The following is a 10,777-nucleotide window of genomic DNA, read 5'->3' on the forward strand; positions in this document are numbered from 1 at the left end:
TACACGCGAGATGGTATTCGTCCGGCAGAGTTTACTAAATTGTTTGTTTTTCGAGTATTGGCGTAGGTTCGACTTTTAGGTGAAACAAAGATATTTTCCGTTCACAAACTTTTGGGTGAAAAGAAGAAGCTTGTAACTTTTTGTTTCCTCCAAACACTATACACCTTTAATGTTTTTTCAGTTTTTCTTCCTCCCGCCTCTGACCACCACAACCATCATTTTTTTCTCTCTAGTCTTTCTCTCAAATCTTTTTCTCTCGGATTAATCTCTCTCCATTTCTCAAATTCTTTTCTCTCTATCTCTCTCTCCACTCTGTCCTCAAATCTCTCCCTCCCTCTCTCCTTGTATCTCAACTGAAACTCTAAAGTTTCAGTCGAGTGGGGAGAGAGAGAAAGAGAGAATCTGAAAGAAATAGAGATTCAAGAGAGAAAGAAGATAGAAGAGAGAGAAAGAGATGAAGATGAGAAGAGATAGAGGTCGCCAACCGAGAGACGTCCAACTACTATTTGCCGGCGACTTGAGAAGAAGGTGCGTTTAAAAGAAATTTTTAGTTTTCAGCCATATGAAATTTTGTACCCCGAAATTTTTTTTGTTTCCCCTTAATATCGACCTTTGCTTTGCATTCATATCTCCGTCTTTTTAGAAAGGTAATATAGGTAGGTGTTGTTTGGCAACACTAAAATAAGTTACTTTTTTGCTTATTTAAGTAGAAAAGTCGAAAAATTAGTTTGGTAAGCAAAAATTACCGACTTCATTTAAGTTAAAATTTGACTTTCTTTTAAAGTTAACATTTTTAACTTTTGACTTCAAAGTAAAGTAACTTTTTTTTTAGACATGCATGAATTTTACTTGACGATTTTTTTTGTGTATCTCCGTTCCATTACCACAACTAAACTTCTACCATACCATTATACCCTCACCACCACCACAACAGGCATTGCACCTCCCCCACCACCCTACCTCAACTACCACCACCACCACCACCACCACCACCACCACCACCACCACCATACACTACCATACCTCGACAACAACCACCTCGTAGCTCCACCACCACCATACACTACCATACCTCGACAACAACCACCTCGTAGCTCCACCACCACCACCACCACCACGACCACGGTATCTCCACCACCACCGTACCTTCACCGCCACCACCACCACCATCATACCTCCATCATTACCACCTATATATCTTATCCACCACCTTTACCACCATCACCATACCACCACCACCATAACTCTGTCAATATCACTCGCATACCTTATCCACCACCACCGTACTTCCACCACCACCATACTTCCACCACCAGCGCCACCATCATACCTCCACCACCACACATACCTCCACCAAAATCACCACCACCATCAAACCTTAACCACCACCACACTCCATAATCATACATGGCACCACCACTACCACCAATATCACCACTACTTCGTATAAGAGAGTAATCGTGGAAATCATAAACAAATTCAATTAAAATCAAGTATCTTTACGAGAAAGAATAATAAAATTATCAAAAGTAAATTGAGTTACCAAATTAACGTTTTGACTTTTTTACTTATAAGTAACATTTTTGCCAAATATACTTTTGAAACTTTTTTACTTTTTTAAATCAAAAGAATTTCTACTACATATAAAATGACTTCTACTTTTGGTTGCCAAACGACACCTTAAAGTTTAGAATCTAAGACCTAGAAGATAAAAAAATCAACTTGTTGACTACCCCAATCAAGGGTTGTTGACATTATTCATACTCAGTAATATCCTTCATAGTCTTGGGCCATTCCTTGTGGGATTCTTCTCATCCTTGATGGGCTTTGAGATGAAAATCACAAAGGAAGTTTTTGGTCGTAAGGGAGAATTGAACCCTATGAGATCGAATTATAGGGGCTCCTTTTTTTTTTTACCAAAAATGAAAAACCCCTAATTAGGGAAGCAAACAATCTATATGTCCTTGTAATAGAGTGGGTTTCACAAAGAATGTGGAGACAAAATGACTCCAACCTTTCAGAGTAGTAGTAAAAGAGGTAGATAGAGAGGTAAGAGAGTGGAGACAGATGAGGGATGAGTGTAGAGAAAGATGTGTAACCAAAGACTCTTGAGAGAAGAGATGGTGATGGTTGCCTGTTGGTGACAGACTGACAGTGGTGGTAAACATGAAGATGGAGAGCGATGTTTCTTTCCGGGGGGAAATAGTTACAGTTTTAAAATGAGTGGCCACCTAAACATTTCGGGTGGGATAAAATTTGAGAAATTGCACGTCAATCTATTAAAATAGTTGTCCATAGCCAAACCTTCTGTGCCATAACATTCACCTAAAAGACCTAATTGTATATGTAAATTACACCCAATACTTCCTTTCTATATACATAAAAATCTCTCTGTTCATTACAATTTGTTTTCAATCAGTTCCTGAAAAAAACAGTTTCAGGTGTTCCCTCTAAATCCAATAACAAAAATTTCATACAAATATCCTGCTTACAGTTTTAAATTTTCTTTTTTCAGTTGAAGTATTCCAGGATTCTATATTTTCTTGCATATTTTGGACCTAAAATTGTTGAAATGAATATATGTGCATAATTAAACCATCTCGAGAAGTTTAATATTACCGGTTGAATTTGCAGCAACCAAAGTCGAGGATTGGCCTCGCCAGCAGACAGCAGAGATGAATTGTGAAGCGTCGTCTCCTTCATATCCAAAAATTGGGTCATTGCTGCTAAATTTGTAGGATAATACCGGCATAGGAAACGCTTTGTGATAAATGAAAACCTGCCCGAGAAAGGAAAAGTATTGACTAAGGTGTATATTTGTTTCCTATCCATTAAATCACGATAAATCAGAATTCAGTAGAACGGAGCTTAGAGACATATTAAAGTAGCTAGCATTAGTTCAGCAAAGTTATTCGGCATGACAAGTTCTGTCTGGTGACAAGAGAAACTTGTGGGGTTAATCCCATATTGGGTTTGGAAGGGGCAGGTGTTCAATTCACCAACTATGAAGAATCTCACTAGTTTACCTAGCTTTTGGAGTGACAGAGGCCCAAGACGACTTGAACCTAGTATTGGAGTCCAGGGAACAAGTTACAACAGCCACAAGGTCTACTGAAGTTAAGTCTAATGTGTGAGGGCGAGATTGTCGAGACAATTCCACAATGGTGGTTTAGTGGCTATAGGGCAAAAGTCTAGTTCTGTCCTCTTTTCAACACCATGCAGTGTTGGTGGTGCGGGGTTCAAGCAACTGGCTCGTTTGAATCATCAAAGAAGCATGATTCAAAAGGTAAGCGACCTTTTTCGACTCTCTCCGGTTTCCGCAACCGTAACCATTTGCCAGAAAACCACTCTTAAAGATGAAGATGATTCATAACTATAGAGAAAATCCCAAATATTGCAAAAGGAGAAACTAAAGATATTGAATTGACTTAATCAAGCTAAATTTCGATTTTGGGCACAAAACTGAGTGAAAATATGAACATCTATATATATATATATACAAGATTTTTTGTTTTTCTTGTGTAAAAAATGAGCTTTTAAACTGTATGTAAATCTGGCAGGAGCTTTAGATCAGAATATACTATCCAAGACGGCAAGAAGGATTTGCTTATCACTATTCTAAAACGGGTAACGACCATAAATATTGAGAGATAAGTGATGCATAATCGGACATAAATAATCAAATGAATTTGTCGAAATAATGCAAAATTAAGAAAACAGTTTCATTGATTTGGGCGCGTACCTCGTTCGTTTCCGAGCCTGTAGCTATGTACCCATTAGATATAGATAGCCCAACGAAATTCTGAATCCAAACAAGAGCCGCATAAGCAACGAATCAAATAGACTAAATTTGTAACCAAAACACATCCCAAAGACTATAGAACATCGGGTCTTGTTTTATTTCTTTTCTTCTAAATTCTAGTTTTCATCAAACTTATCTATCAAGTTAAGCCATATCGAAGAACTTAGACAAAAAATTGACAAAAGAATAAAAATAAGAACATTCGGTTTAATACGATTATCACCTTTACATTTGTGTGCCCCGTGAATGTCTGGAGAGGACTATCAAGGACCCGAGATGTGCAAGTCGATAAATCCCAAAGCTTTAATGAGTTATCCGTCGATGCAGAAACAAGAGTTGTTGAATCTACAAACTTGACGTAACTCACGGTTTTAGCGTGCCCAATTAGCGTGCACAAAGGTATCCTTGTGCTACGAAGATCATAACAATAAATTTTATGATCGGCCGACCCAATAGCAAGTGAACGAGAGGAATCGGGAGGAAACTGAACACAACAGACATTAGCTTTCGTCTTGATGGTATTTGTACTTCCTACCTGCAATTTGGAAACAAGAGGGAGAAAATAGATTATTGTGGCATCTAGACCTAGAATCGACACAATAACGATATATTTAGGTAACTACAGTACGTTTAGTTTCAAAGATGACATCCACCAAATGCAAAAATAGAATTGCCTGATTGATATTCCATAGCTTAACGGCACCGTCGTCGCTTCCGCTAGCCAATTTTGTTGGATCCGCTAGTGAAAAGTCAACCGACCATACACGTCTTTCATGCTCCCTCATTTCCATAAGTACTTGACTTTGAGTAACATCCCACACCTGCAAATATTTTACCGATATCACATCATTTAATAACCCAGATGGTTTTCGTGCCCTGTCATAAACAGTATCATTAAATCATGGTCATGGGTTTTTATTAGTAAATCACGGCCTATCCTTGAAACCTCTTTAATCACATCATACTTTTTAAATTGAAGTGAATTAGATACATTTTTCTTAACTCCCTCACAACCCTCTATCCGCCCACCAACTTCCTCGGTTACCGAGGGAATTACCATCCGCCCCTCGCTTCTTTATTTAACTTCTCCTCCATGATCATGTACATGTGTAGTCCAAGTTGGTGACAGGGAGGACGGATTATCTAAGCCAAACGGAAACAAAAATTCAAGTAAAAGTTGTGCATTTGTGGTCTTGATTCTTGAAAAAAAAATTTGAAAAGTTTGAATGAATATATTAAAGAAAAAAAGCTACACACAAAACAGGGATAGTCAATACGGGAGGTGTTATCTTGATTCTTGAACATGTTTTTACTAATACCATATATCTAGTAGATTACAAAAATAAAAACTCGAATAAAACGGTGGTCTTGAGCATTTCTTTTACATAATTACAAATTAAAGAGCGAACATTCAAGTTTGGTCTTGAACATTTTCTTGAGCACATTCCTAACAAATTAAAGAAATGAAAGTTCGAGTAAAACCTGAGGTCTTGAACATGATTTAAAAAACCACATCTCCACAAATTGAAGAAACGACCACTCGAGTAAACTTTTTGGTCTTCAACACATTTCCAACTAACAAACTAATGAAACGAAAAATCGAGTAAAACCTGTAATGTGAGTGTATGTACCTGAACGACACCTTCGAAGTCGCTTGAAGCAATCTGGCTTTTGATATAGCTATTCCAACATAAACTGCTGATTCTTGATTTACTAGCCATTTCAACTACAGGATAGTGAATATCACGATCTTCGCTTAAGATCGAATCAAACTCAAATACTTTAATTTTCTTATTTACACCAGCTGTAGCGAATAATTCTTTGTCACGGTCAAAATTCAAAGAACATACTAAATTTGAAGAATTTAGTAGATCCCCTTGTTTCAAATCTGCCTTAACTTTTAACTTGCTATAAGAGAGATACTTGCCGAGACCATCAAGAAATGGTTCTATCCATCCGCTTCTTCTACCTTCAGATTGATCTTCCTTGGAGGTAAAATTGTTGACCGAACTTCCCTCGGTTATACCCATTGAACCTTTACCGTCACTATTCATTCCAGAATATCTGTTTCGTGGTTTTGTTTTCAGCTTGATCGATCTCAATCTTGTCGAAAAGTAAGCAGCTTCCAATTTCTTGAAGTTCTTCATCAATCGAGAACTTTTCGATAAGATATTCGCTTGATTCTCGGAGTCTATATCAGTCTTTTGCACCTTAGCTGAGTTTTCCGTCTCGTCTTCCTTTTGATGCCAAAGCTCCGACACAAAACGTTTTCTTGGCCCCAGGCCAGTTGAATCATCAATTCTAACAACTCCTTCTGTATTAACGATCGACTGTTTCTGAACTTCTTCAATATCAGAAGACAACAATGAGATCGTATCTAGGAGCTTATCAGCAGTTTCTTGTTTCTTTTGGTGCATGAGTGAAAAAAATTCCAACAATAATTCTTGTTCTTCTACTTCTTCTCTCAATCTCATTGCAACTTCACGTTCTTCGATGTTATCCCTTGGCTCGACAAGGAATTCACTTTGTAAAACATCGCTGTTTCATATACAACCAAATTATAAAGACAATTAATGAGGTAAGATCTCACTGAAACCAATCCAGAAACGATTAAATCTAAGTCGAGCTAAAAGAGTTACTCGTCGATGAGGCCGTGGGAATCGTCACACATAGACGAAGGGAAGCATCGTGATCAAGAATATAATAGTAGGGGCCCTAGACCAATTACGTAAATAAATGGTTCAAACCGAACTCAAAGCTAGGGCATTTTCCCATTGAGATAGGAACATTTGTACCATAAACAATGGTATCTCCAATTATAGCCCTCTGGGATGTAAAATATGTCTCTCACTACCAATTGGTATTGAGTTGGATGTCCACAAAATTAACAGATATCCATGATGTAAGGCCAGTAGCCAGCGGTAGGACAAGGATGGAACATAATGGATTAATGAAAACATGGAAACAGTAACAAGGTGAGACATGAAGAATAGGTTAGGTAACCGACCTCATTTTTGGTCGAGTACTTGGCTGTGGGTGCAATAACCAGAGACAAAATGAAGCTTCCTTAGGCCACCTCAAAAGCAACTGAGGAGGTAAAACGCGATGTCTCAAATTGGACATAGTTCTTAGCTTATCTTCGGTTGAACTAAACGTGCAGAATAACTGCACAGTGACAATTAGTACCTCAGAAAATCAATCAAACAAGTTGGTACATTTTGAAAAAAAAATAAGGAGTACTCGGGTAATCAGCAAACCTCAAAAAGAAGGACCCCAAGTCGATATATATCTGAAGCAAACGAGGTTGAAGAGCCTTCAGCCTCTTCTGGACTAGTATACCAACCAATTTCCATAGCTAAAATCTGTTTCAAGGGAAATTTCTTCGTTTTCTCGACCTCTTCAGTTTTCCTCACATCGTCTACATTAATTTCCTCCATCTCTTCGATTGATGATTTACAATTTGGAAATACCGAACTTGATCTCAAGAAACTAGTATCAGATGCCCTTTGGGAAGTACCAGGATTTGATACTTCTGGTGCAGAATTTCCTTCTCCTCCCCCTCCTAAAGGTTTACTGTTTGAGGCATCCTCAAACGAATCCGAACTTGAACTTGAACAAGACGCAGATTCGATAAATGACACACGATTGAAAGAAGACATTACGAAACATGAAGGTCGAACATTATTGATTATAATGCCTTGAGAATGTGCGAGATTTACAGTTTCAACTATCTGCTTAAATATGTGTAAGCATTCCAAGTGATCAACCGACCGTTCAGTTTTGTCCAACCATTGTCTCAAGCTAAGATCACCGTGTTCCATTAAACTCGGCCCGGACGAACGAAATTCTCTCTCCTTCTCTACCTGTGTAAATCGAGTATTGTTCGATGTATTACCCGAAATGGTTAGCCTATTGCTGTTATGCAAACGAAGGCTCTCGCCCGAAACTACACAAGCATTCAAACCTCTTGAACTATCAGATTTCTCAAAACCTGAATCTGATGACCCCTCCATTAAAATCAACACCTATCTTCAAACTAACTTATGAATATACACAACCATAAACCTAATAATACTAAAATTTCTCTTTCTAACTTTCATCACCACAAGTTTGATCCAAAACCCATTTCAAATACACAATCAACAATGATCTAATCAAAATCAACAATGATCTAATCAAAATCAATAAATGATCACAAATTAACCTTAAAATATGAATCACCCAAACCCAAAAACTTAGTCCTGTAGTCAAATTGAGTTCTTAACACCTCAAATAATACCAACCCATTATAGATAAACCCTCATTTCTCAACCATGAAAAGTTTGAAAAGAAGAAGAAACCCAAATACCCATATTAAGCATTCATGCAGAAGTTGACAAAGAAGAAGAAAAAGAGATGGAGAGTATAAACCAAGATAAAGAAACAGACATGGAGATCTTAGAGAGAGAAAGTAGTAGTAGTTAGTAGTTTGTAGTACCAAGAGAGAGAGAGAGAGAGAATCTGCTGCTATTTGAGTAATAAGGGATTAAATTAGTACAATTTGAAGCTTTCCCCAACAAAACTTATCACCCTCAAAACTGAAAAAAAACATGGACCATAGAACACAAATAAAATATTATATATTATAAGATTCAACACCCATAAAATTTAATAGGGTTGTGTATCTGATGAATCTCTATTAGCCTCAAACCCCTTCTTCTCTCACTTGGGTGTTTGTTTATTGTTTCTTTTCAGGTCTTCTCCTTCATTATCTTCTCCCAAACTCTTTCTCTCTCTAACTTTATTGAATCCACATACGTGGCATCTCCACCACCACTTCCATTTCTTTCTCACTCTGTTTACTAAGAAGACAAAGGAGGAGGAGGACTAAATTGTAAAATTCAATCAATTTATTTCTATGTATGGACATTAAAAATTATAGAGCTTTAACCAAGAGAACTTAATTACTCAATATTATCCAGTAATCAAACAAACAGTAACCAAGAAATGAAATTTTTTAATGAGATTTGGACTAAAGATTGAAACTTTATACTACCCAGATGAAGATTTAAACTGTATTTATTGTTTTTGTCGAGATTGAGGATCAAAATCAAATAGTTAGGGTTTCTTTTTTACTTAAACCTAATTGAACTTTCTCTCTCTAGAATTTGATACCCAAAAAACCATCTTCAAATTTGACAAAAAAGAAGATCAAAGAGATAGAAGAAGATTAAAAATTATGAAACCCTAAAAAGTCCAAGATGAAGAAAGAGAAAAAGTTCCCACCACGGAATTTTTTTTTGTTGAACTGCCCACCACGGAATTCGTTCGACTAAAAGGAATGAGAAAAGTCTGGCGTTACACCGGAAACGAAAGAAACGAGGACAGGAAGAAGAAAAACTGAATTACTGTTTGCTTTTTCTCAAAGTCAGATCTATAATCTGACTCAGAGTTTGACTTGAGCAAAAAAAATAAAAGGCCAGCGCTTTGGGGAAAGCTAAATAGTTTCCGGGGTGTGAAGACTTGGTCAAAAATTGGTCAGTTTTGTTTGACAATTTTATTTAGGGAGAAAGCAAAATAGCTTCTCCACCTCAGCTCTCTATCTCTCCACCTCACCTCACCTCCCTCCACCTCATCTTCTCTCTCCACTTCATCTTCTCTCTCTCTTCTCCGATTAGGTCGCCGGCCGGAAAATAATGAAAAAAAAAAAATTCATGGTCGTCGGCCGGAAAATTTTCCGGTCGGCGACCTAATCGGAGAAGAGAGAGAGAAGATGAGGTAGAGGGAGGTGAGGGGGAGAGTTTTGTATTTTGAACCATATTCCCCATAAAATATGTTTCCCCGGAAACTTTTCAAAATTTTGCATATTCCCTTTAAAATTTTACACCCCGGAAACTATTTAGCTTTCCCCAAAGCGCTGGCCAAATAAAAACAACATATTGTGTGATGATTCTCTTGTTTTAAATGGTTACTGTCTTTCTTTCTTCAATTTCAAATCCAAAATTTATTTCGAAATTTCATTAGCTTTTATAAATGGATGATTTTACGTCTACTTGATTGTGACGCCCAAGCCTTAGCAGGTGTTGATATTGTCTCCGCTTTTGCTACCACGCACAGGTACAGGGTTTTGTTTTTTACGAAATCTCCAAGAGTACCCAAAAAGGCCTCGACACTTGCTAAGCGCTAGTGTACACCTATATCACAGACCTAGACACTCTCGTGAGAGATGTGAGACTATCACAATCCCCCCACCCTCAACAAAGAGTCGTCCTCAGTTCTGATACCGCTGGTAACGCCCCCAAGCCTCAGCAGTTGTCTATATTGTCCCCTTTTTTGTCACCCCCACACAGGTATGGGGTTTTGTTATTGGTTGAGGCTCCAGAAGCCCCCAAAATGCCTCTACTAGGTAGGTGGTGACTAAAGCATCTCCAATGAGACACTCAATGTCTAACACTTAGAGTGCCATATAGACTTTTTGGAATTTTTGTTAAAAAATCATCTCCAATGGAACACTTTATTAGACACTCTAATATGACGTGAACACATTTATTATAAAGTGTCTAGAGAGAAACTCTAAAATGAGAGTGTCTACTTGAGACTCTCTAAGTGTATCATTGTTTATTAGAGTCGCACCGCAGCTGGGACATCGTAAAATGTCTCAAGGTGTAAAGACTTCCTCAATCAAGATAGATTTAGGGAACGTATTTATTTTAGCCTCAAAGTTCACCCATTTTGTACATATAAGCTTCTTATATGTTTTTCGTCGCTTATTCGCGAATTTGGCTAATGAGAGGAGGTTCCCAACGGGTGGTGCTATGTTTGGGGTGCCTCGGCACCAGGCAAGTGCGAATCTTGTTAACTCCATCACCTCTTTTCAGTTGTGCACGATAAGGGTTTAGCAGTTCTGTTTATAGTACAAGATCAGGACCTAAGCTGGAATTTAGGTATGAAAATGGAACTCTTGATGATGCTAAATAAGAACTTCTGACAAATATA

At 37.7% G+C, this 10,777-nt stretch overlaps 1 protein-coding gene across 2 annotated transcripts; it reads right to left on the bottom strand.

Moving 5' to 3' along the window:
* Window positions 1-2,351: 2,351 nt before the first annotated feature.
* Window positions 2,352-9,258, bottom strand: LOC147560140 (protein SPA1-RELATED 4-like). Of its 2 annotated transcripts, none has more exons than XR_015234760.1 (7): window positions 7,060-9,258; window positions 6,810-6,967; window positions 5,434-6,340; window positions 4,431-4,623; window positions 4,026-4,337; window positions 3,743-3,802; window positions 2,352-2,779 (listed from the first exon to the last, which is right to left on the bottom strand). XR_015234760.1 is itself a non-coding variant. In XM_086662208.1 (7 exons), exons 1-7 carry the CDS (start codon window positions 7,813-7,815, stop codon window positions 2,591-2,593), a joined length of 2,529 nt encoding a protein of 842 aa, XP_086518334.1. In that variant the 5' UTR covers window positions 7,816-9,258; the 3' UTR covers window positions 2,352-2,590. The 2 variants fall into 2 exon arrangements, 1 of the variants encoding a protein (XP_086518334.1); XM_086662208.1 differs by having other exon boundaries at window positions 4,477-4,623.
* Window positions 9,259-10,777: the final 1,519 nt, after the last annotated feature.

This window comes from Eschscholzia californica, unplaced genomic scaffold (genome assembly GCF_041429995.1).
Source record: "Eschscholzia californica isolate CP2 unplaced genomic scaffold, dmEscCali1.0.p SCAF_2, whole genome shotgun sequence".
In the NCBI taxonomy this organism is placed as follows: Eukaryota; Viridiplantae; Streptophyta; class Magnoliopsida; order Ranunculales; family Papaveraceae; genus Eschscholzia; species Eschscholzia californica.